This window comes from Thalia democratica, chromosome 2 (genome assembly GCF_965202585.1).
Source record: "Thalia democratica chromosome 2, ktThaDemo2.hap1.1, whole genome shotgun sequence".
NCBI lineage: Eukaryota > Metazoa > Chordata > Thaliacea > Salpida > Salpidae > Thalia > Thalia democratica.
In genome coordinates this window covers 29,254,468-29,281,517 of record NC_139166.1, presented here as the reverse complement: position 1 = coordinate 29,281,517, position 27,050 = coordinate 29,254,468, and the positions used below count along the sequence as shown (strand labels likewise).

At 26.5% G+C, this 27,050-nt stretch overlaps 1 protein-coding gene across 3 annotated transcripts in view; it reads left to right on the top strand.

Annotated features, from left to right (window-relative positions):
* LOC145829849 (basement membrane-specific heparan sulfate proteoglycan core protein-like) overlaps positions 1–26,788 on the top strand; it is a 58,743-nt gene extending 31,955 nt beyond the window's left edge. Inside the window, exons 40-70 of one of the 3 annotated variants that reach the window (XM_082937721.1) lie at positions 2,822–2,947; positions 3,308–3,457; positions 3,892–4,046; positions 4,358–4,487; positions 5,707–5,736; positions 6,151–6,299; positions 6,529–6,663; positions 8,003–8,126; positions 9,304–9,438; positions 10,119–10,262; positions 10,994–11,137; positions 12,474–12,638; positions 12,834–12,956; positions 13,526–13,644; positions 14,551–14,707; positions 16,209–16,357; positions 16,691–16,814; positions 17,128–17,246; positions 18,525–18,666; positions 19,879–20,030; positions 20,918–21,053; positions 21,321–21,508; positions 21,695–21,962; positions 22,179–22,445; positions 22,928–23,178; positions 23,314–23,500; positions 23,733–23,956; positions 24,102–24,207; positions 24,442–24,581; positions 24,872–25,166; positions 25,521–26,788. In XM_082937721.1, coding sequence (XP_082793847.1) covers positions 2,822–2,947; positions 3,308–3,457; positions 3,892–4,046; positions 4,358–4,487; positions 5,707–5,736; positions 6,151–6,299; positions 6,529–6,663; positions 8,003–8,126; positions 9,304–9,438; positions 10,119–10,262; positions 10,994–11,137; positions 12,474–12,638; positions 12,834–12,956; positions 13,526–13,644; positions 14,551–14,707; positions 16,209–16,357; positions 16,691–16,814; positions 17,128–17,246; positions 18,525–18,666; positions 19,879–20,030; positions 20,918–21,053; positions 21,321–21,508; positions 21,695–21,962; positions 22,179–22,445; positions 22,928–23,178; positions 23,314–23,500; positions 23,733–23,956; positions 24,102–24,207; positions 24,442–24,581; positions 24,872–25,166; positions 25,521–25,696 — 4,910 coding nt within the window. In that variant the 3' untranslated portion in view covers positions 25,697–26,788. The remainder of the gene's footprint in view (positions 1–2,821; positions 2,948–3,307; positions 3,458–3,891; positions 4,047–4,357; positions 4,488–5,706; positions 5,737–6,150; positions 6,300–6,528; positions 6,664–8,002; positions 8,127–9,303; positions 9,439–10,118; positions 10,263–10,993; positions 11,138–12,473; positions 12,639–12,833; positions 12,957–13,525; positions 13,645–14,550; positions 14,708–16,208; positions 16,358–16,690; positions 16,815–17,127; positions 17,247–18,524; positions 18,667–19,878; positions 20,031–20,917; positions 21,054–21,320; positions 21,509–21,694; positions 21,963–22,178; positions 22,446–22,927; positions 23,179–23,313; positions 23,501–23,732; positions 23,957–24,101; positions 24,208–24,441; positions 24,582–24,871; positions 25,167–25,520) is intronic. The other 2 variants (XM_082937722.1, XM_082937723.1) reach the window with 2 other exon arrangements.
* Positions 26,789–27,050: the final 262 nt, after the last annotated feature.

The following is a 27,050-nucleotide window of genomic DNA, read 5'->3' as shown; positions in this document are numbered from 1 at the left end:
TCTTTTATAGCTGTGTAAACTGTCTAAAACTTGTTTTGTTTGAGTATGAGTCATCTTGTGCAAAATTTTATTTAGTAGAAGGGTCTTAAATTTAAAGTTTCCTCATTGGTTACTATAATTTTTTAAATTTTAGTAAATAAATTTATTCATTCACACGTACATTTCTGAATCATGACTCATCATTAAACACAGCTACTTTAGTTAACATTCTAACGTGTTTAAAGCAATATAAATATCAAAAAATCTTAAAGTTTTGCTATCTCTATCTACATTTTTGTTTACTTTTGCAACACTTCAATTTTGATGTCAGCTAATATATTTGTTACATCACAAAAAATTATTTTAAGTTTTTATTTATTTTCTTGTCACTGCATTGTGCATACGTTTGTTGTTTGTTTTGAACTTATTCAGTGTAAATGATTTTTCTTGTAATTTTAACTCGATAGCTGGATGAAATAAAACTGTTTGAATCACACACATTCTAGTATTATTAAATACATTATAATAAACTAATTGTAGTTTTTCACAACTGTTTTAATTTGTCAAGAGTAGTACATAACATTCATGAGTTAGAGTGGTGAAGTTTCATTATTTGTCACGACTAGTTTTTGTACATCAGAAGTCAATAACTTGCATGATTTAATAGTCTAATCCGAGTATAACTTGTTGTAATTAATTGCATGTTATTCAATTTGTAGTCTATGTAACTTTTGCATGCTAGTTTGATTAATCAGCATAACTAAAAAGCTTTGCTTAATAACTGTTGTTTGTATTCTACTACATTTTTAGCTTCGATGAATATATAATTGAAACTTTTAAATGAACAGTTTTTTCGAGCTGAAGGTGAATCTTCATGTGGAATTTGAATGCATTGAAAAGTGATAGCATAGATAGGAAATGATTTTGCTAAAACTATCAATTGAAAAAAGATTTTAAGCGCAGTTTTATTTGTAAATATGTAGTAATTAAATTAATTAGTGTTCAAAGTTTATTAGTTCGAATGAGATTATTTTAGTTTAAAAAAAAAATTGTGATTATAAAAAATTACTAAAGTTTACGTCAAAAATTTAAACAATAGCTTCTCCAGATGTTCAACATAAAGTTAGACTTTATAGAGTGTATTGTATATGTAAACATAGTAGCTTAAAAATAGTAGAATCAAATTAGCTCATTATATAAACACATCAGTTACTTAGAAACGTTTGAGTTTGTTTTACATAGTCACCTCAAAACTAATTTAATTTAAATGTTTTTTATAAACTACTTACAACATAAAAACTCCATTATGGCAATAGCATTCGAGAAAGAAACTATTCTATTCAAAAATTGGTGGTCTTTTAAAAATGTTTTGTTGTGTAATTTTGCTATAGTAATTTTTGACAAATGGTTGTAATTGCTTAAAATTTTCTTTAATGTGACAGTTTAAGGCGGAAAAATGTATAAAAGCGCCGAAATGCGTAAAGCTTATGATTAATGGAAAAATGCAAGTATTTTAAAATCAAGCATATTTACCCAAGTATTTTTGAAAATTTATGTTTTGCTTTAGATTTTCTATTTAGTGTGTAAATTGGTGTATGTGAGTTTAATGACTGCCTTGGCTTTTTCAATATTTTAGATATGCTTGGCGGCTTTATAATTGCCATCGGCAAAAAAAATTAAATTCAATAATAATGAGAATAACTCAAGCTTTTTAATAACCAAAATTTGACGTTAAAACGGTAAGATTGCTTCTTGATTCAACATGTTTTAACTAGAGCGATAAATTGAAAATCTTTCACCCTCAAAATTTACGAGTGATTAGTACGTGCCAGTTTAAATACAGCTAAGTAGCCTAGTTAGATATTAATAACTATTTTAAGTTTATTTGAAAATTCATATTGCTGAAGAGGTTTAGTAAGTTTTTATTTATTGAGAACTTAATTCAATTAGTATTAACTTTGAATTTATATACATGCAAGAGTTTTTGTTAGCGAAAGATAGTCGACTATAAAGTGTTATATAACCATTTCGGTTTAAAAAACACAAGAAAAAAGATAAACAAGGATTTAAAGAATTAAATAGAAAAGTTAAACCCAGCTAGTAGCTTGTTAATGATTTGTCACTTGAAAGTGCGAAAGTGATTCCACTCGTGCTAACTCATGCATTCATTATTCACATGAAATTCAAACAAGCCTTCGAACAGGTTAGAAAAATTTTTACAAGATACAGTATTATTTTGTTTTCATCAAAATTTAACACATTTTCTTATTTTGGTACATTGTAAAAAATTGTTTTTTCAAATAATTTATACTTACTGTACACATACGCTTGTTAAAGTGTTTATTATAACAGTTACTGCATGTTTATAAAATTACCAACAAGCTTTATTATAAATTATTCAGTTTTCCTCTAAATATTTACTTACTTTATTAGTTTTATACGGCTTAAAAAAATCGTCATAGTCAAAACAAGCCAAAGACATGCTTTAAAGAACGCGTATGTGATATATTTTGGTCACGATGGTAAAAAAATATAGGACTAAAGGCATAAATCATACACTAAATAATAAAAATGCGGTTTCTTACATAACTTAGAAAACTCTTTTATTAGTCATTTGCTATTGATGGCGTGGGAAAAACTTTACCACACACGCTTTAAACAAAAATATATACTTAAATATAATTTAGTGTAAACTTAAAACTTTACGTTAAAATATTTTTAATAAATTCCGCACAATTAAAAGTTTTCATATAGCTTCGTCGTTTATCTTTTAATCGCCTTAGTCGCTCCAACATAAATGAACAACGTATTTTGTTATTTTAACCAAATTTATTATGCGTAGACAAAAGAATGCCGTCCAAAGTTGAGGTGCTGCCGATAAAAGTGAAAGTTTCAGCAGGAAAACTCGCCAGGTTTCGCTGCAAAATAACTTTGGGAAGTCCCGATGCGGAGCTTCAATGGAGAAGAGGTAAACAAACTCAAAGAAAATTATAGTGTCATGATTAGTAATTATTCACGGGACATGCAATTTAACGTGTAATTTTCATTATTTTCGGCTCCGTGCTCTTTGTTTAAAGCGCATAGCTCTAAAGTGAAAGTTCTTTTTTTTGAAGGTAAAATACCGTTACGTCACCAGATGTGGTAAATAATACAAAAGAGTTTTGTTTTAAAAAATTCCTGTAATAATATTTCAATGGTCTTGCACACTAAATGCGATTTGAGCTATATAATAAAAATTTAATGGAGTTATTCAATAGTTGTTAAATTACAATATAAGCATCTTTGTTCTTTTGGAAACTTTGGAAATTACAACAACAAAAAAACACAGCCGATGGAAAGCCATTACCGAGCAACGCACGTATAGAGGGAAATTATCTGGTGATACCGGAAGCAAGTGTTGAGGATGACAGCATGTACATGTGCAGGGCAACCAATCCATACGGCAGTGCAGAGGGTGGCGCTCAACTGCAAGTCAGAGGTGTGTTATTACAATCTATAAATATAAAAATATTTATAAAAAATGCACAATTTTCTTTACCCAAAAAATATTAGTTTATATCTGTTTATATGCGGATCGTCAATTTTTTTTGGTATACAAAGAAAAAACTAAAAATAAGTTCTAAAATACAGCTACCGCAAAGTTTATTAAAAAGTATATACATATATAATTGTATCAAAAATGTACACAAATTTTAAAATCAAAGATTGTAAATAGTGAACTAAATAAATCATAAAAAAAAGTTTCAATACTTTAATTTCTAGTGTGTTTACATGTTAGAAGTATAAACAATGTTTCGATAAAACAGTTGATTTTTAAAATATAACTTAATTTATTATTATTTTGCAAATGATAAATGTTTTATTACAAAATATTTTTTGCTATGTATAAAATGTTTCAAATTATTTCAACAGAGAAACTTGAACCGCTAATTATCAGCGTAGAGCCGTCGTCTCCACTTGAATTGTTTGTCGGCGACAGTAGAGTAGTCAAATGTGTCTCACCAAGCCTACTCCCTCCAAAATTTACGTGGACTAGAACTGATCAAAAACAAGATCTAGGAGAAAACGTTTGATCTATAAAATATATTTTTACTATTGTCTGTGTTATAGTGTAAATTCGCAAAGTTAAGTTTGATAACGGTGTTAAGAATTTTGCGGTTATCCTACAGGAAACATTTTAAACTTTCTGTATGAAAGAAAAGTAAATCCAGATCAAAGAATGTTTAAAAGTTTAACTTGGCGTATGTTTAAAGTCAGAGCTTAGCAAGGTCCAATACAAAACCGTATGAGTTACTGTGTTTCATAATTTCGATATTCGCAAACCACATTTACTCGTTTGTACCAAACTAAAAAATATTAAGCTTGAATATTTTTTAAGGTACAACAAGGAGGAGGTTACCTAAGGTTCACTCACGTGACAAAAGAAAACGAAGGTTTGTATACTTGCTCTGCGAGAAACAAGCACAGTGTCGTGGAATCTCAGTATCAACTAATTGTGAAGAAAAGAGGTTAAATTCTTTTTCAAAACAGTTGTTCACGACTACCCTACTTTTAAATACCCTTTACTTAAATATGAATATAAATAAATACGACAACCCTATAACTAAAAATAAAGAACCGAAACAGAATTTTTGAACATATCATACATGTATAGAATGACTTTTTGTTACCAACAAACGTCGAACAGTTTTTTGATTGATCATTAAAGTACAAAAGTAATTAAGTGGATATGTATGAACCAGTTTTTAATATTTTTCTTTAAACCAAAAAGTTGTTTATTTTACAATTAAACCAAATTAATACATCTTTTTGAAATGATGCTTGAGAAACAAGCATCATACAATAATAAATATTTTTTTTTACATAAGCAAACTGAAGCGTTTTTGTTCGTTATGGGAACTTACAAGCCTTTATGAAGCGTGAAAAAGCAACTGAAATATTTTTTTTTAATTTGTTTATTTTATATATACATATTTTTTTTGAACCTTTATTGTTTTAGTTGTTAAAGATTTAATTTATCAAAGCAATTTATAAAACATTGGTTTGGAATTTACGCATTAAACCTTTTTATTGATTTAAAGTTAAAAACTTTTTAAAGCTAACCTTACGCCTTCGGTTTATTTACTTATCGCAAAACCATTAAAAAAATTAGTTGATTTTTTCTTACCGGGTTAGTTAACAACTGCAGTCAAGAACTTTACGTATAACGTTACAAACGAAAAGTAACAATCATGTATCAAATAAACGTTATAACTCAAAAGGTTGAAAAACAGTTTAATTTAATAAACTAAACAAAAGTAATTACTAGCGTTAATTTAACTATCAAAAAGTTCAATAAAAAACACAAAAAATAATTACCCTCAAGCGAAATGCAAGTAATGTTGTTTGCGTAGTTTTTGAAATAAATTTATGTTAAAACAATAATATTTGTACTAACAAAATAAAAAAGATTCATATTTTTTAAATTTAGTTGGTAGATTTTCTTTTCATAAATAATTTAAAATCATAATACACAGATCAAAAGTATATTAAAGTACATTATTAAAGTATTTTAATAAAATTGTATAAGTATATATCTCTAAAGCATTTTAAGTTATACTAAACAGATAAAAAGTCTACTTTATTAACTTAAAACTATATTTTATTTTTAAGCTAATTTTTGCTTTACAGTTTAACTTAATTTAATCTAAAAAAAGGTCACATATTTATACTATCGGCTTTTTTTAGTGTACGGTATGATAGCAGAAAAAGCTGAAGGTAAGAGTTTTGAAAAAAAAAAGAATTTGAAGTTTGCAATAATATTTGTTTTGTAATAACATGCTTAATTTTACGTGTTTTTCGCTTGTATATTGCAGAATTGCTTTACATGTTAAAGTAAAAATATAATTATATGTCATTTATAGAGTTAACAGAAACTTTTCAAAAATAATGCTTTTTGAAATTTGTGTGTCTTTACTTTTAATATGAAGGTTGAATAAAAGTTTTTTCAACTTTACATTATTCTTATAAAAACAGTTTCATAGAATTTGTCAAAACTAATATTTTGTGCACGATCCTACTAGTTTAACTGAAATATTTTATATTTTTTATTTAATTTTCAAATAATAAGAATTTGAAGTAAAAATATTTTAAAATAAAACTGTCGTTAATAATCGACTATATGAATAACAGTTCGAAAACCATTGTGCAAGACTGTTCTCAAGGAAATAGAGATTTACGTTGGAACAAACAGCACAATTCGTTGCGACGTAGGAGGAAACCCTCCTCCGAAAGTTACTTGGGAGGGCGTAAATGGGTCTACCATTAGAAGCAATATGAAGGTTTTTTTTTTTTTACTTTGTTTTTCAGAAAAAAATAGAGGGCGTTGAACGTGATACAATCAATAACAATTCATGCAACTAATCCTTCATAAACCAAATGTATAAAGTTGTACAAGTTTTATTTTTATTTTTGAATTTTGTACAGTTTATACCATAAACCATAAATAAGTTTTATTACCATAAAACGGACAAAACTTAGTTTTCTTTAAAACTATTTATAAAACTTAAGGTTGAAGGTACAAACTTGAAAATATACGGGGTTATGCTGGAAAATGCAGGTAGTTACGAATGCGTAGCAACAAATAACGACGGGGAGTCTCGAAGTCCAGCCAGAATCACCGTTAAGAAAGTCGAACTACCATTAGTTAGATGCATTTTTATTATTTAATTCAAAATAATTTTTAGAGCTCTACTTGATTTGATACATTATTTAAGCTTAATTAATGATTAAAAACACAAATAAGTAAAAATTAAACATTTTCTTTATATTAGTTGGTTTTACAAGTTTGTTCGTTTATGTTTAAACTAAACTGTATGACCACTAAAAGTAGATATTAAAAACTTAAGAAAAAATACTTTTTTAAGTTTTATGTTTTCAACTACTAAATAAGTCAAGTAAAAAAAGACGTTAAATGTTTCATTTACCTATAAACAAAAAATATAAACTTAACCTTTTTTTAATTTTAACTTAAAACTATATTTTGTAAATTCATACAAAACAAGAATATGAAAAAAAGTATGTAAGAAATGCTTGCTTTGTTATGTTAACTCATCTATTATAAAAATTAAAACTAGTTTTGTTCTTATTCAATGTTTGTTTACTAGTTTCAAAATTAATCGAAGTAAAAATAAACAAGCCTCTTTGAAAGCGGTAATTTAATTTTTGGTGACAGTAAAAAAGGTTATGTATATATTTTACTTATATGGCATCGACATATATCAAAAAATAATTGTCAAAAAAAGACTTTTAAAACTTAACATTGTGTAAATACAATAGCAAAACCCAAATAATCGATATTTTATTTAAATATGTTGCTAAAAACTTTATTAAAAAGCATTATATTGCAAAAAACTGTTAAGATATTTCAATTAATTTATGTTTTTGCTAAATTCTAATAGGGGTAGATGCACCACGTTTTTTTACAATTTAATTATTTTATTTTATTTTTACAAAACTAATGGCTTAAAAAAGGTTTAAATATTTTAGATACGTTATACGAACTAATATGTTAAAATTTTAATAGGTACGTTTTGTAAGTGATAAGTTTAAAATGTGGGAAGTTACTACCATTAATAGAATATCCCAGACTAAATTTTATCAGTCAAATATTAGGTCTTTAAAACTAATCTGTCTTAGTACTCTACAATAAAAAAATATTAATTTTTCTTATTTAAAACTTAGGATTAAAGCTTTTTAAGCTTTAAAAGAGTACTTCCTAAGATTTAAAAAATAATATAAGGAAAGGCCTAATTCTTTTTTAGTTTCAAATTTTACATAATAAAAAATTCATTATTTGTGATTTTTCCTAATATTTAATAATTACTAATTTAAAAAAGAATATTTGTATATTTTTCATTAGAAATGAAACAAAACTTATTTTTATTTTTTTAATTATTCAAATAATTTTATAGCATATTTTTTAGTTTTTTGTTAAGTATAGAAAATAATTGATGCAATAATTTACTTATTTGAGTGCTTTAAGGTGCTTGTGAGGCCTCGAACTTCAATGAAAGTAGAAGAAGGAGGCGCAGTTGAAATGGCTTGTTCAACAGATCAGGAGAATGCAACTATTGAGTGGAAAAAACCAGAAGGTGAAGACATGCCTGGTAAGTTCATCAGATAAAAACTGGTACAATGCTAATTGGGTCTGAGTAATAAAAACTAAAAAAAAAGAATAATTTAAACAGTAAGTGTGAGTTTAAATATTTAAGAGTGTATATTAAAGTCCTTTTATTAGGATCTTTTATCATATTGACTTTAAAAAAAAGAAATTTTAAACTAGACTGTAAAGTTTTGTAGTGCATTTTTTTATAGCAAATTAAAGGTAGTAAATGTAAAAAAATAATTACTTTATATGTTATTAATTCTGTAACAGGACATTTATTAAGTTTAAAAATTGTTGCAGTATTTCAATAATGTTTTATAACTAGTGATCAAATTAGAAACAATTAGATTCAAAATTACTTTAATCTTTATAAGAAAGAGAAAGAAACTCAAAAGTTAACAGTTTTTAATACTCAAATTTCAAGATGGCAAACTATTATCGCCACTTTTCTGTAAAGATAAAAGTATAGAATGACCAATAAAGTTTTCATTTTTTAGAGATTTTTTTTTATTAAGAAGTCTGTATTTATACTTTAAAACTTTCTTTCTTGTAGTAAGAAAGTTAACTTTGTACAATAAAACCAGTAATAACTCTGAAATATGTTTAATAAAATAATTATAAAGCTGTATGAGCACAAAAATATTGAATTGCATGTATTAAGTGTTCGTCAGTTTTATCTCAGATTTCGATAAATTTTATTATATTAAGATTTCGTTATTAAACCGCAAAACATTTAGTTTTATGAAAATAAGATCAAAAATGCACTTTTTGTGCTTTTCGTGGGAAAATAAAAGATGTTTAAAATTAAAATCTGATCATTTGAAAACTTAAAGAGATTTTCTATTCGTAAGTTAAGCTTGGCAGTTTAAAACTTTTCATTTCTACTTAATCCGATAATTTGTAAACATTCTCAGTGCATTTGATTACGATTTGAATTGATTAAGTTTAAATGTAATAGTGTGCTGGATACTACTTAATATTATTAAAAGAAGAAAAACTAAAAGAATGGTTTCAAACTTTTTTTATACTTTTAATTAAGTTTATAAATTAAGCAAACACCTAAAATAGGTCTGAAAATTTTAGCTAAATCTTTACCCTAAATACGAAATACTGTCGATGTTTTTTCTTTTTGCTTTACGTAAACTTAACTATCAATGCGAATGTTTCCAAAAATTTAGAGGGCGTGAGCTTTAGCAAAGATGGAAAAACTTTAAAAATTGAAAATGCAAGCTTTAACCACAATGGAAAGTACAGATGTTATGCCAGCAATAAAGTCGGTCATCGCTATATTACCACAATGGTTAGAGTTATGGGTAAGTTATTTAACTGCTTGTAACGTTTCTATCTTAATTCGTTAACAAGTATAAAGTTTGTTTATCGAATTGATAGTATAAAGTTAGAACATAATAATGTTTTAGATGTGAATTATTTATAAATATTAAAGGTTAGCGTTTTATTAAAAAAGAAACTTTTTTTTTTCATTTAGTTTAAGTTCGCATTCAAAAGTAATACTTTTGAATTGTTTATGATAAAAATTAAAGATAATTTACTTATATACTATTGGCGAGATTAATTCTCAGTTATTCTCATAAACAATAGCACTCCGGAAACCAAATGCACCCACATTGCTAATAAATTTTGGTATTCATTTACATATCATCAAAAAACTTTAAACTTCCATACGCTTCATTGTCAGACAAACAAGCATTCCATTAGCCTTTAGCTTAGACTTATCTTTTTTTCGCTTAAGTTTTAATTTCTAAAAGAAAGAAAGTATGCATTCCTAGTGTAAGAACAACTTTATAGTAGTACTTTACATAATTAGTATGAGAAAAGATGTTGTTTTTATAATACGAATGATAACGTATACAAACTGTATAACAACAAAACAAGTATGTAATATTTATTAGAAATAAAATTATTTAGCTGTATAGCTTTACTATTTATTAATTAATAGAAGAAAAAAAACAAATATTTTGTAAAAATCTTGTAGCACGTCCAAAAGTTTTCGTAGAAGATGTTGGCGATGATCTTGAAGTATTGTTAGGTGCACCTTTAGAACTCCGTTGCCACGCTTCTGGTACACCCTCTCCCTCTTTAATGTGGAAAATGATTCCAAGTTCTTACACATTAAATGGTTAGGCTAAAGTTGTGCTACGCCAAATAATTACTAAAACACTTTTTTTTATGTTGATAAATGAATTTAGTGAAACAAAAACTTAGTCAAATAAAGTTGTTTTTTTAACTGAAGTTTAAATGCATTGGTTATTTGTTAAAACATTTAAACTCTATTTATTTATACAATAAGTTACACAAGACACACAATTTCAAAAACAATAAATATATTTCTAGCAATTCCCTTTAATAGAGTACAAAGCTAACAAGTAATAATATTTTACAAACTTATATAGTAACCAAGTAATCAAGTAATCATAAAGTAATCAAGTAATCATAAAGTAATCAAGAGACTAATAAAAGACAAAAGCAATTAGTAACAGATAAATTCAAATAATTCTATTTACGTTATAATTGATCTACAGTAAAATTAAACATAAATAAAATGAAGACAATCCTTATAAAATATTACGAAAATAAAGAAACAGTATAGTCAAAATCTTTTTGGTTACAGAAAACAGGTTTTCTTAACAAAATACAAATGGCCTCTAATTTAATTACAATCGAAAACGTTACTGCAAGTTTTGATAATTTTAAATCTATTTAAATTATAACTGTTTGCACAAGTTGGATTATTAACTAAATGTTCTGCAATAGATGAACGTTTAGATGCGTTTAAAACTTTGACCTGTATGTTTATCTAATTATATTAAGATGTATTTTTAGACTAAGTATATTTTAAAAATTAATTAGAACGAAAGGATGTCAGACTAACAAAGTACCATAGATCAAAGGTAACTTACAGAGTAGATGAATTCAAGGAACAAGATTCTGGAACATACATTTGTAGTGCTACTAACTCTGTCGGTACTTCTACTAAAAGTGTCAATGTAAAAGGTTTGTTTTTTATTAGTTATTCCAGTGGTGATATTTTATACTTATTTTAATATCTTAAGTCTTAAATACTTCTAGTTTTTAAATTTCATTTTGTAAATATAAAACGTTTGTTTAAGCTTATAATGATTACAATTAAAAAGATCAGAACTATGAACGCTTATCATAAAACTTACAAAAATATAAAAATAAAAAAAACAATAAAAATGTATATCAATTAATTAAGAATACTTTCAGTTCTTTAGAATACTCAAAGTTGTTACATACTTTTTTTAGTTATTTATTTTTAAAGTTTTTAACACCTTTTTTATCTATGAAAACTAAACTCTGTCAAAAAATTTGTAAATAAAATAACATGTTTGTTAGATCTTTTAAAAAAGTACTTATAACAAATATTTTTTTACAGTTTAAACAGTTTGAAATATTTCTTTTTATTTTTGCTACTAAACTAAATTTCTATACAAACTGTATCCAAAGCATTCTCTAGTCCTACTTATTTATTAAAAAAGAAACTTTAAAATCAAAAATAAAACGTAGACTTTTTCAAAAGTTATTAAAAATTCGATATTAGATAATAAAAAAACGAGACAACTTCTTTGGTACCAGATATTTAAACTTACAAGAATGCCACTCTTGCATGTAACTGCTCATTAGCAAATAGTATTTGACGCCTGCGAGCCGGCAAAATGCAAAACAAAAGTTCACTCATTTTATTTCTCACTATCAACTAAAAACCGCAGGGAAATTCGGTTGTTATTTATGCCTTTAAGAACCAAAATAACAAAAAAGTAACGGTTGCGGTTTTAAAACCGCGATAGCACAAAAACACATACTTAGAGAAAAACTTTTTTGATTACTGATGAGATTTTTTATCCTTGATTAGGAAACCTAGAATATTTCTGGCGAGACCATCAATGTTTTCCGAGTGACTTTGTTGCGGTTTAGCATTCCCGTGCGTTTTTTGCGGAATTTTTGTCTGAAACAAACTTTGATTGTAGTCTGATTTCGATGGCTAAACCCGTGATTAAGAACCTTTAAAGTCTTGATTAAATTTTGCTTTTCAGTTTTTAAAATTTGACAAAGTGATATCATATTATAAATAAAATATAATACATGTGTGTTAATACTACTCTTAAACTTTTACAATTTCATAAAATAAGTTATCTACATTGCAAACTGAATTTTAAAATACTTACACATGACGGCTGTTTTATTGGTTAAAAATTAAAAAGAAAACTTTTACAGTAATCATTAATCATTAGTTAGCCGACTTTGGCTGTTTTACCATAACCAGAGAAGTGTCTGAACTTTTAATTTTTTTTATCTTTTCAAATTGCAGTCGTGAGTCCTGTGCGTGGCGTCCCACCTACCGTGTTGTCGCCTTCTAAAGTAATGAAATTGAGAGTGATATCAGGGGAGGATTTGAGATTAGCTTGTAACGTGCAGGGAGGTAAGCCTGAACCTGTGGTAAGGTGGCTGAAAAACAATGAAAACCATTTGTCGCGTTAGTTTTTTGTAAAGTAATTGTTTTTTTATTAAACAACATTCGCTTTGTACTTAAACTGCAACCAAGTTCTTTTTTAAACACTTAGAAGTCCTGTAATGATTCTTACTCTAGTATAAGAAGTTTATCTAAACTTTTTCTTTTAATTTTTTTTCAAGCTTTAAAGTTTAAAATACTAATTATTACTTCTTTTAGCTCGTAAAACTGGAAACAATTTGAAGATATCTCACGCAAACAGTGGTCACTCAGGAAATTACACTTGTGTAGCTGCAAATAAACATGGCGTCGATCAAATTTCTTATCTGGTATCAGTTCTTGGTGAGTCAGTGTATGATCTCTACGTAAACCATTTTTGACATCACATAAGTTTGAAGATAATTAACAAAAATTAAAACATTTGGTTACTTTTTTTTTGATACTCACATTTTTAAAAGTAAATTTTAAATTAAAAGCAGCATTCTTTTCGAAACGAAGAATCCCTTTTTTGTACAACTTTTTTTTATTGTAAAGTGTTTTCTTAAATTAATGTAAACTTTATAAATTTGTTTGCAAGTCAAATAATAATTTATCATAAAAAAATTATCGAGTGTACTTAGGTTTAGAAAAAATAGAAATACTTCAGTTTTGTTAAAAAGTAAGATAAATCCTTCTCGATGCAGTAGGTAGCATGATTTTTAAAGTACGAAACTTTACGTGTGAAAGATACTTTAAAGTCGTCGTTCATAAAATTTTGATTGACTGCTTCAAACTACACAAACTCTAAACCACACCGCATCGTCGTTACAACAGCTCTCTACTGCTACCAGGCAACTTGTTGTAGTTTCAGAAATATTATGCGTTTAGTTATGAATTAACAGTTTAAACTTCAGACCCACATACGTTTTTAGAACCTCCTGTAGTCCAGCTACTGCCAGACTCAGAAGTCAGCCTGCATAGAGGAGACAGCGCAACTATAACATGCAAGCTAATAAGTGGAACCCCGCCTGTTGCTTTCGAATGGACAAGGGTGAGTGTTGTTGTTGAAGCATTTGTCTGTACTGTATTATTTTAGCTTTTTATTTAAGTTAAAAAACTCTATTAATATTTTTTTTAATTTTATCTACTTATATAGCTAGTAACTTTTTTAAATTTAATTTTCATTCATACAGAGCAGATTTATTTTTTTGTTAAATTTAAAAATAGTTTAAACTAGTATGCTCCATATTAAAATATTTACACTAAATATACGAAATCTTTCTTAAAATGTTCAATTTTAAAACAAGTATGATTTTTTTTAAAGCTGATTTCATATTAAAAACTTGATCGTAAACTTGATGCAAATAGTATTATGAAGCTAATCTACAGAACATTTTTTTCTGAGCTTGCTAACAAAAACACTGTTTATATCACCCAACGTGAACCACATTGATAATAATCCCTACCAACACTTTCCCATGCACATCAACATTTTAGTTTGAAAATTAAGCACATGTTTAAGCCAGTATTATTAGCGAGTAGACAAGCGTGCTATGCCTATTAACATATTTACTTGTTACAAAAACTTTGCTCTCCTAATAGAAATCCAAACACAAGTTGGATGCTTTACAAGGGCGGCGCGTTTATGAAGTTTTTGAACTACCGCAAGCAAACAGCTCCTTGAAAATTATAAAAAATTAAGTAGAACAAAGGATGCAGTCGTTTTTACGTAGCTTCTAAATTTACAAAGATTGAATAATAAATTACTGATCTTAGAACGGCTGAATTTTTCTGTTTGCAATTTATCATATTAAAAAAAATACATAATAAAATAAAGTTTAAAACTATAAATTTTTCAATATAAAGGCAAACCTATTTTTTGTTTAAAAAGCGACAATTTATTTCTAACAACAAGTAAAAACAAAAAAATAAAAAAGTAAAATGATAATACAAACAGAGTCATAAATCAAAGTTTACTTCGCCAAATGTAAACTGGTATAACAATTCACTGACAATAGAAAACTTTAATCCTGCCACGGATAGCGGAAGGTACACTTGCCAAGCATCTAATGACGCTGGCTCAGCCGTTGCCACCACACAAGTTACATTGTCTAGTGAGTTGACTTTATTTTATTTACTTCCACTAATTTGAAGTACTCAATAAAAATGTATAAAGTATAGAATAAGTATCTAATTTTGTTGAAGTACGTTTTAAGAATAACAAAAAACTATGTTTTTCAACTTATACTCGCTTTTTTTTTCTTATTGAATCTAAATATATATACATAGTTTAAGTTAAATTTATACTACTTTTTAAAAAGTACTGCTAATATTTTATTTTAAGTTACTGATTTTATAGCTTTTTTTTAGTTCCTTGTTGCTTAAGTGAATATAATAATCATAACTTATTTAATTAATTTTTTAAATACTTATTGACTTTTATAAATACAAGTTAAGTTTATATCAAAATAAATTAAGATGCTTGAGTTTTTTTTAATTTATACTGTACATTACAAAAAAAACTATCAAAATTATTTGTAATTCTAATTTTTAATACAATTAATTAAATTTGAAAATTATACATATACACATATAAAAAAAAATATCTATTTATTGTATTATGTTTACGTAAAGCATACAGATTAATAAAGAATATTAGCCAATACATAATTACATAAACTTATTTATACTGAAACTGTTAGAATGAAATTTAAAAAAAAATGTATAAATACTAAATTAAAGTACAAAACATGAAAGCTATAAATATGAATTGTTCTACGCCTTAATTTTAATTATGTAATTGTAATTTTAAATTATGTATAGGGCATTTACTTGGAAAATTAATTTGTCTTGCATAATTATTTCTTACGTTATTATAATTAACAGTTAAAAAAAAATGTTCGTGACAGTAATTAAGAAGTAAATCTTTTGAAACATATTTTTCTTTTATTAAAATTTTATATTTATACTTTCTAATAGTTTCGTGGTTAGCATATAGATTTTTTTTTAAATAGTATGATTACAATACTACACAAATTTACTTTGATAATCGTGCAAATATTTAAATTATAACATAGTTATGTAGATTACTATTACAAAACTCTGATTAATTGACAAACATTAAAACTTTTTATTTTATAGTATAACTTTTAAAGCACAGTAAAACAGTTTTTTGTTTTTATTAGGTTCGTTCAAAAATACTAAGAACTATTTTTAAGTTGTGTCTTTATAATAATTTATAAAGAACTTAGTAATCACATATTGTTTTAACGTAGCTTTTAAACTACATTTAAAGCATTATATTGTTTACAATTGCTAAGTTTTTTCTTAGTACTTACTTTTAAACAAATTAAGTTTTTTAGTTGTTCAACATTATTATTTTTCTGAAAACTTTATTTCGTTGATAAGAAAAAAAACAATGATAACGTATACAAAACAATTATAGTTATTAATATCTTTTTTTACAATTTGAAAACAAAAATTTAATTGTGTGTTTCTTATAAAAGTTGTAAAACTATACTTTGTATGCTGTACTTTTATTGAATGCATTTAATTTCTGTTTTGTTAAAAATCTAACTTGATTTTTTTATAAATAATAAAACTATTAACTTCTAGGACCACCAATAGTAGTGGTATCGCCATCAAAAGAGACAGTAAACAAAGGCGATGTTGCTACTTTTACTTGTTCCGTCTATGGTGACGAAGAAAATGATGACGTAACAACTACTTGGTCTCGTGAATATTCACCACTTGAAGATATAAGGGTTAGTGACACTTAAAACAATTTCGGCTGTATACTATTACAAGTTTTGATAAGTAATTTGTTACTAATAAGTAGAAACTTGTTTACTTTAAGAGTTTGTTTACTTATCGGGTTCTTATTAAGATACTATGTTTTTTAGATATATAATTTCACATACTATTTTTTAGCTTCACTAAGTAATTAGAAAAAAAAAATAGTTTTACAAGCTATACATTTTTTTAGTTTGTTTTTATCACAAATTTATATGTTACATAGTAGTTACTACTGTTAAGTATTCCCAAATCGTAACAGTTTTTTTTTATTGTCTTCCTTACAAAATTTGTTTTTTTATCAGATGGTAGTGAAGGGCAATCAACTCATCATTAACAATGTATTAAAAGGAGACAGTGGAAGATACAAGTGTATTGCGCAAAATAAATACGGTACTACTACTTCGTATGCAAAACTAACGGTTAAATGTGAGTTTTATCATAGTTTCTTATATCATTTATTTAAAGCTATAAAGTGGTATTTTTATCTCAGAGTTATATAAGTTGTGTTTCTAAACTTAACGCTTCAGGTATAGAACAATGTATGCTTTACTAGAAGTCTACAAACTTTTAAACTTTTGTTTAAATTTTAAACTAATTTAAGTTTTTGCTTACCATTCTTTTACGAATAGTGAACTTTGATTTTAGTTGCATTAAAGTTCAATATTAGATCATGTAATTTTTTGACTTTAATAATCTAGTTTTAAATTAATAACTTTTTAACTTTTCCAACCATTTACAGACGCCCCTACCGTGGAAATTATAATTAACAACAATGAAAGTGTTTACGAAATTCAAAAGAAGGTTGAGATAAGCTGTCTAGCCGAGGGTGAGCCTCGCCCCAAAGTTACCCTCAACAAAGTAAACACATTTATAATTTTATACCAAGTACAACGATTAATTTTCATACTTAGCTTTTTTTTTTCATTAAATGAAAAAAAAGTTTAAAGCAATCAGTTGCTTTTTTAAGTGCTTGGTTTCTATAAACTAGTTTTTCGCTGGTTTAAGGAACAAAACTTAAAGAAGTTAAACATTTACTAAAAAATAGGTTGATAGAATTTAAATAATTTTTTTTAAATAGTATTAAGCATTAGTCTGCTATTGTACCTTATAAAATCAAACAATGTCTTTTACTAAACACAAATATATTTCAACAATTTTTTTCAGTGTTTTAAAATTGTTACAAAATAAAGAAAACATTTAACTTATTTAGCCTTATAATTGCATCAGAAACTAGTTAATCATTTTTGTTTTGCTTGATTAACTAATTTCTGATGCAATTATAAGGCTATATAAGTTAAATATTTTCTTTATTATGTAACAATTGTAACACACTGAAGAAAATTGTTGAATTATATTTGTGTTTAGTAAAAGACCTTGTTTGTTTTTTAATAAGTATATGTATATCTTAATAAATATTTATATAAAACATACTTTAAAATACTCCTAAATATTTTTAATTTATCTAGAACAAGTATATCTGTTTTATCTGCCGGAAACAGTTTGTTCATAAGGATTTATGCAGTCCACAACACCTTATCTTGATTGCATCTAACTAATAATAATATATAAAGCAAAAAAGCGCTTGGAAGAGAATTTATTTAAGTTTCTAAAACATTTAAAAGTTAATAAAAACTACGGTCATAAAACATATACAACATCCATACAATCTAAAAGTTTTTAGTATTAAGTTAACAAAAAGTTAGTTTTTGTATTAAGTAAGTCGGTAAAGAATAACATTGTGGCCCGCTGGTCTCAGCTCTGATAGCTCTGATAACTCAGGGTATGTAGGATAAATGCAAGAATCTTTTAATTACTTCAGCTGATTTATTTTGTAAACTAAAATAGTATTTTAAACTTTTCTTAATCGTATATTAAAAATTTTTATCTAGAACGCAGCGTGAAGTACTTTTAAGGTTGTGTATACCACTATACAAGAGAAGTTCATCATATTTTTCATTACAAAGTTTAGTTTTAAAATTTTTTGTATTAAATGCAACAAAAAACAGCTATCTATCTTACTTTATAAAAAAAACAAAATAGGAATGATTTTAATTTAAAAGCAAGGCAAACACTTATTCGAAAAGTTATTATAAGAAAGAAAATTTATTTGTAATATTTTGAAAAATAAAATTTCAGGATGGAGTTAAACTTGAAGAATTTAACGAAGAAGTGCCATTTGTTATTGAAGAGTTTTCATTTAAAGAGTTTGGAGTTTATACTTGCGTGGCAGAAAACAAGCTAGGATACCGGGCTTCCAGAGTCAATCTTATTCTACCGAGTTTGTATATTTATTATGTTGCTTTATGCATATGTTTTTGTATAAGTCAATATTAAAATACAAAAATTAAGATTTAACTACAAAATTTATAAGAAAATAATTTGAATACTAAGTTACTGTAAATAGTTTTAGTAAAACTCTTTTAAAAACTTATCAATATTTTGTTTCATATTATCATATAAAGGCTTAATAAAGATATAAAATTGTGTATTATTGTAACAATTTACAATCTAATTTAGCAATTAATTTTTATTTCTCACTTAATTTTGGGATGAACTAGAAGACACTAAATTCAGAATTCAGTACTAAATTAAATTTTGTTTTATTTTCCAAAAGAAAAATATTGTAACTCAAAACAAAAAACAGTAACAAACTGTTTATTTCAAGTTTTAAAGTTTAAATAAGCATCATAATTATTTCAAAGCAAACTAATTAAGTAGGCTTTTGATACAAAACGATTTATGATTAAAACTTTAAAAGCTTCCGAGAAGAATAATTGTTTTGTAATAAGTTAATTTTTTAATATATCATAATAATCAGCTTAAATACCTGTAGACTTGTAAAATTATGTAGTTTTGAAACTTGGTTAAAGCTCAGTTTAAATACTATAAAGCGTATTATTATGCCTTAGTGATTATAGATCTATAAAAGTTGTTTATGAAAAATATGTCAGAAAATGAATAAATCTATTGTTCTCAAAACTTTTAAATTAAATATAAATATTTTTTATACACACGTAGAAAGTTCTAGTTTTTATAAGAATACTTATTTTCAAGAAATTTTAAAGTTTATTTAAAATAGTTGTTTTTTAGTATGTCAGCTCTAATAAAACTTATAAGTTTAGCTTTCGTTACTTAAATACTTTATTTAAAACTTTTTTTTATTAAACCTAAAAAAAACTTTAATTTATTAACTTTTATAAATTTTATACTTAATACAAAAGTAGAACACTTTTAAATGACTTGTTACGGCCAGTTTTAATATTTTTTGTATAAATCGACGAAATTTCGTTCAAACATACTATACAAAACCATTAACTGTAAAGAAATAGTTTTACAAAAGTAGTACAAACATTTTTTTGTATATTTAACCAAGTTTCTTGTGCAAAAATTTTATTACTTAAACTTACCAAAGCAATTTGTTTGTCTTGTGAAATATTACAAGCGGATTTATCTCTTTAAACTCTGTAAAACACAAATATTTGTCTTGCAGTTGGCAGTACTACTGATAAAAGACAAGGCAAAGATAGTGTTACACTTAAGCCGTATAAAAAGCGAGGTGGAGAGATTGTTCAAGTTAAGTCTGGGGATGTTTTAAAACTTCAGTGCGACACAGCGGACGATAATTTGTATAAGTGGTCTAAGGTTTGAAAAAATTATTCTTAAAGTTTATTTCTAAAAGTTTTGTTGTTTTTAACTCTAAAAGAGCATTAATGGGTTGTTTTATAAGAAAAAGAACAATTTTTATTTGACTGATGAGTTTCTTAGGACATTTTTTTTTTATTTAAAAAACCTGTTAAATACTCGGTTTCTGTATTAATTTGAAAAAATAAAGCAATGCTTAAAAATTATGTACCATTTTAAATTTTCCATTAAGTAAAAATATTAGCATTTAGTTTAAAAAGCTGAATTTTAAAACAATAAAAATAATAACAAAACAATCATTCTTACAACTGAGAAAATGAAAGAACATGTAATTCTTTTATTAGTTCAGTAAAAAGCTTCTTAAATAGATCAAACAATTTTTTTTATGAAAAAATTTTAATTTTAAATTTAAAGATGATTTAGTTTTATACAACCATATTATATAATTAAAAAAAAATTTGACCACTTACTTATTTATTTATTTTTATTAAACGAAATAAAAAGCGCTCAAAAATTTGGTCTAAGGACCTGGTGTACGAAAAACCTTTCGGTTATCGAGTCATACACCAGGATACAGTTTAATGTTATGTCCAGGAGTGAGACCTGTTTAAGTTTCTAGATTTATAAATACTAAAACGTTAAATAAGCCTGCTTTCAAGACTTAACTTTTTTCTTTTAAATACTACTTTAAGACTCAAAAATTATCGCAAGCTAATGCCCAAATACTAGTTTCATATATGTAAATATAGAAAATAAACAAACAATAAAACTTTAATTACATTTTACGAAAACTAAAGAGCTACTTAAAGGTTTTTTTTATTAAATTTGTTAAATTAAATTGCATAATGTACAGTTTTTTATAACCAAAAAACTGTTTACTATTTTAGAATGGTGAACTTCTCACTGGAAACGGGTACAACAGAAAAGTTTTAAGAAAATCTGTATACTTGATAGATAGTGGATCATACGAATGTAAAAGTAGTAGAGGAGTTGTTCTGTCAGAATATAATGTTGCTGTGGAAGGTTAAACTTATTTACGTTTTACCTAAGCTACAGTAAAAGTTATTTTTATATTTTTTGTTAATGTAAGAGTTAAAAGCCGTAAGGATTAAAGGTTCGTTTTTTTGAAAAACTTCAAGTCAAAGGTTAAAGCTGTTTTTAAAAATTTTATTTAGCATTTACTTTAAAAACTTATTAAAAATTAATTTAAAAGAAATATAACATTAACAGCTTACATTTTGTAAAGTTTTCATCCAAAAGTTTAATTTGTTTAATACAATTTTTAAACAGCTGAAATACCCCATTTCACACAAACACCAGTTTCGTACACCTCAATTAAATTACCAGACAATGGCTTACTTTTTAGGGGTTTCCTCATACAGATTTCATTTAAGCCCATTTCAATCGAAGGAGTTCTTTTATATATGGATTCGAAAATGGCTGTGGATTTTTTCAGCGTTACATTGATCGACGGATACGTTAGACTTTTATAGTTAAACTCGACATATAGACTTTATAGTTCTGCGCTTATAGTAGATTTTATTATTCAAGTGTTTAAAAAGTCTTTGACTTTTTTTTAAACAAAAAGTAAGTTATTTTTTGTGAAAAAAAGCTTCCAAAATACTTAAAATAAATTCCTTTATAAACTAACAAAAACCTTTCAGGTGGAATTCAGGTTCAACGTCGGTTCGGGAACATTTCTGGCTCGCTCAAACGAACCAGTGACGTTGCACGATTGGCACACACTGCTTATATATCGGGATGAACGCGAAGGAAGGTTATCGTTGGATGATCAACAAGAAATAGTCGGATTATCTCCTGGCGCTTTCCGTGGACTAGATCTTGACGGTGACCTCTACGTAGGAGGAATTCCTACAGACAAAGTTTTAAATAAAGAGTTGGAGTTTATAAAGTCCAAAACTGGATTCTATGGTAATTTTTTTAATTAAACAACTTAAGACTTGTCTAAGTAGCAGTTTATACACTACATAGTTCTTATGGTTATTTAACTTTTTAACAATCAAAGCTTTTTGTTTTGCTAATTTAATAGAATTGTATAATAAATTGAAAAATTTTTTATATAAAATATTTGAAAGATACATTGTCTGCAGATTTCTAAGCCAAAATTAACATAACATTTGTTTTAAGGTTGCATCAGCCAACTTGGGTACCAATCTTTGGAATCATCTGGACTTTTGACGGATCAAAAAATGATCGACTTTAGTTCACCAGCACAAGTCTCGAAGAAAGTCGGAATTTTTGAATGTGATGTGTGCGGGAACTCCCCACACGATAAAAAGTGCGCCGACAACGAAACTTGCATAAAGTCCCACAGCACCATGCACGGATTCGTTTGCGCCAAGTGCACTGAAAATGACAGCTGCCACGATGATATGAAAAAGGATCTTTGTGAGAGTGCGTAAACGATTTTTTTAAACTAGAATTCTAATTATATATAAAGTTGTTTATATGTTAGACTCTTATTTAAAATACAAACTAAACTGGTCGGCATAAAAATGTATAAAAAAATATAATTTAATAACTACATTTTGTTTTTCCTTTTTTTATTTACATTACGTCGCAGACTTATGGTTTATTGCTCATAAAAATATTAACTAGAGTTATTTATGACAATTTTAACAAAAAAATTACTTTTAATAGTATTCTAGCAAACTAGAACAAAACTGGTTTAATATTACATATGATTCGTTTAAAAACGCGCTTAAACAAAGAATAGTTAGTAGATACAATACTTGTTTAAAGGTCTAAACTACGAGCAAATGTTTATTTATAAAAAAATTAAAACAAATTTATTTAAAATTTTGAGTACATAGCATTTTTTAAACATTGTGTATGTTTTTTAAAATATTTATATTGAGAAATTTCAAATATGACAGGTAAGTGTATGAACGGAGCTTGTGTTGTTGACAGATCTTCTAAAAAGTTTTTATGCAAATGTAACAGAGGTTACTACGGTCAAGACTGCAGGTTTTCCGCAATGATTGACGTTGTTGAAGGGCGATCAAGAAACTTTGATGATGAAGAGGAGTTGATAAGTGTGATTGAAATCGCTCCTGCAACTACAGAAAAACCTCAGAAATTGGGAAGCGACAGAGGCGTTATACCTAGAGCTTTGACTTTCAATGGGGTATGTAAGAAGTATTTTTATCTAATAATCACCGTCGTATATTTTATCAATAGTAAAATAATAAACTTAATTTTTTTTGTTTGTTGTAAGTCAAGGTCTTTTATTAGAAATAAATCATAATCGATGCGTTTTCAGGATTCCTTTTTAAAGAAGACATCAACAAAATCACCATCTCCTCAAAAAAAGTTTAAGATTTCAATGAGAATTCGTCGGTCAACAACTGAAAACGGAGTTTTGTTTTATCAAACAGGCGATGAAAATTCATTTATTATGCTATCAGTAAAAAATGGAGCAATCAATTTCATTTTTAATTTTGGATCAGGTTATTTCTCTATATATTAAAAAAAAAACATAGTAAAAATATTCTAATAAAGTTTTTTAGCTGTATACCGAGTTTTGTCTTGACTTGACAGATATCTATTTAATAGTTTTATCAAATCACTTTATTAAAACTTTTTATGTTCATTTATTCTATATTAAATACTAGACTTAAATGAAAAATATTGTTTTGCTTTTATAAAATATAACATCTAAAAAATACTTAAACTTTACAGAAACTGCAACCGAAGTTCAATCTCAGCCGGCAAAAGTAGGTGTATGGCACACTGTTGAAGCAAAAGTCAAAAAGAACAAATCTTACTTGTTCATAGATGGTGTTCCAGATGGAAAAGCCAAATCCAAAAACAAAAATGGTAAATTTATAACCGATGATTCTTATTACATAGGAGGAGGTCCAAATGGTTTCAACTTTGACGGTTTTAAAGGTTGCATTGACGGGGTAAGTAATCAAGTTAAAATATTTAAACAGTTAAGTTTTTTAGCAATTTTCTTCAACTACTCCCTATCTACAACTGTTATGTAGAAGTTTTGATATAAAAATTTTTGGTAGTTAAAGTTTGCAATTAATAATTTTGTTTTTTTAGCTAAAAATAAACGACAAGTTTATTTCATTTGAAAGTAAAAAGTTTCAATTCGAAGGCGTAAGTGAGTGCGTAAAAAAGGAATCTTCTACTTACAATAACTATCCATGTTAGTTTATATGTTTACTTATTTTTTTTTATTTGCCCATCTTAAAATTGTTTTTAATATATTTAGTTTTTTGATACAGGTTCGGTTAGAATTTCCGTATTTTAAGTAACTTAGAGTTTAACGTAAACATGTTATTGGTAGTTTGAGTTACCGATACAGAGAAAATTAATACAATGCATTGAATTGATAAAAAATAAAAGTTGTAATACGATCTTAATAAGTTATACCTTATAGTTCAAAGTGCTGCAAGATTTACAAGATCTTCTTATATATCTTATACTCCAAACATGTTTTTGCACAATAGTCAAGCAGAGACAGTTTCTTTCAAATTAAAAACAATAAACAACAATGGTCTTATACTACTTCATGGGGAGGTAAATTATTAAGTGTAGCATAAAATGTTTTTTAATCAATAGAATTAGACTAAAACATAATGGTTATACAAAAGTCTTATATTTTAAACAACAGTTGTTTCATTTAAAAACTTTATGAATCTTAAGTTTCAGTTGCAATCTTAATAATTTGAAGTATAAAAGTTAGTTGTATTACTAATTACTGTAACTTAGAAAAAATATTAAAGTGTTAATGTTTTTTTAAATAAGTTATCTACTGTAATTTTAAATTTCACAATCTTTAGGAACTTTACATTGGTTAATTGCAACAGGATTTTAGCTTGGCCGGAATGAACATGGGTAAATCGAAATCTCCCTACATTGAGATCGGGTTAGTGGAAGGAAAAGTCGCATACAACCTTTCAACAGGTCTAAACACAAAAGAATTTAACAAAATGATCACGACGAGAAGTAAAAGCTTTGTGTCCGACGGTAAATGGCACGAAGTGGTAGTTATTAGAGAAGGAAGCCACGTTGATATTTTCATTGACTCCATACTTGACTCGGAAGACACGAAAAGCGATAGAAACCAAGTTGATATAAAAACTATTGGAAGGGTATACATAGGTTTGTTTAATTAAGTAGTATGTAAACCCCAGGATTTTTTTTTATCTTTTTAACTCATTTAATATGATTTATTTTAGAATTAGTTTTTAAAAGTGTAAAAAAATATATTTGTAGAACACGAACATGAATTTTTAAACTAACATATAAAACTATTCTTATCTTAAATTTTGTTTTATTATTTCTTATTGGAAAACTAGATAGCATTTTTTTTCATCATCTTAAAATGATATGGTTGTTTATAGTAAATTTAAGCTTTGCTTGTTTTACTAAATTGTCTTTTTTGTATCAATCTACAACAAACCATTACTTTTCAAAAGAAAAAATATTAAAAGTTTGATTGAAACTCAATTAAAGGTGGAGCTCCAGACGTGATATACTTGACATCAGGCAGATACACCGAAGGATTCGTCGGCTGCCTTCGCGACTTCACCTTAGCAACTTCGTCCGCCTCACAGCACAAAGTTGACCTCGGTCACAGCGAAGCGCTGGAACGAATCAACGTTCGCGAGTGCAACTTGAAGGAGGACTAACCAGTTTCCGGTTGTGACGACATGTTTGGAAAATTGTTTTAAAATTGCGGAGGTTTTAAAGAGGACTAAGTTTGTTGGAATTCCGTTTTTTTTTCGTGCTCCGTTCTCAGCTGGCTGGAAACTTTATTTTTGTAAAACGTTTTAAGACCTCTTTATTTATAATTTGGTTTCTTTGTAGATTTTTATCAACTGTAGGTTTTAAACAATGTAATAAATTGAAAAGTATTTATGATACAAACTTAATCATTAAAACTTTTTTCTCAGCAAATTACAGTTAACAATCTTGCCTCTTTTAACTGTAGGAATCACTTCTACTTAAATTAGTTGTCTGTATTTTCATTTGTCTTTTTGTGTATATTTTAAGACTGTAATTACAATCAGAGTTATAAAATGCTTGTTCGCCCGCACATAATTTTCAGCATATATTTGTATAAATTAGATGACATCGAAAAAAACTTTATCTAATCAAAATTTAGCAATCTGTTCTACTCTTTTTTGAAAACAGCAAAAATAGATTTGTCGAATTTTCCGTCCTTTTTTCTTTGTCGTTTTTCTTTAAACAGCTAGCTGAAAAAAACTTTTGATATTAGTTGAAAACATCATACATTTTCACAATGTACAGCCTTTTGTACATCTTTGACCTTTTTACGCCTTAATATTTAGTACACAACAAATATAAGCTAAATTACCTCACTAAAAGTCGAAGTACTTTAGAACTTTTACGACCGATCTAATTGTTTGATTTTTTTAATTGAAGGCATAGCTTATTTTTTATAAAGACGTTTTCTTTTACTGACTGTAATGTAATAAACGAAGTAAAATAAAAATTTAACAGTCTTTGATATAATAGAAAATAATAAAACTTGTTTGATGTTTTTTGATAAAACTAAATGCTAATTATAAAGTATACTTAAAAGACTTACGTTTAATTTGACTACCTTGTTTTAAAACAGTTTAATACCATACAGATAAATTATTTTAATTTAGTTGTTTATTTTGATTGCTTAAAGCTGTTACAGACAATTACTTCACATATAACTAAGCAATTAAGAATAACACTCAAACTGTTTAGTAACTAACAATTTTATAACAATAACTTTAAACAAGATATTTTGGCAAAATTTAAAATTAAAAACTGCAACATATATGAGGTCCTATTTAAACTGTAAATGTGGTTAATTAATACTATTTGATATTATAAAAGTCGTTTTAATTTTAAGTTGAGTGTCATTGTTTAATAAAAAATGAAAGTTTAAACATTTGTTTTTTCTTTTTTGTTTATTTAAACTTAAATTGTTTGTATTTAAGTAAAATTACATAAATATAAACTTTATCATTTAAATAAAGTTTAAAA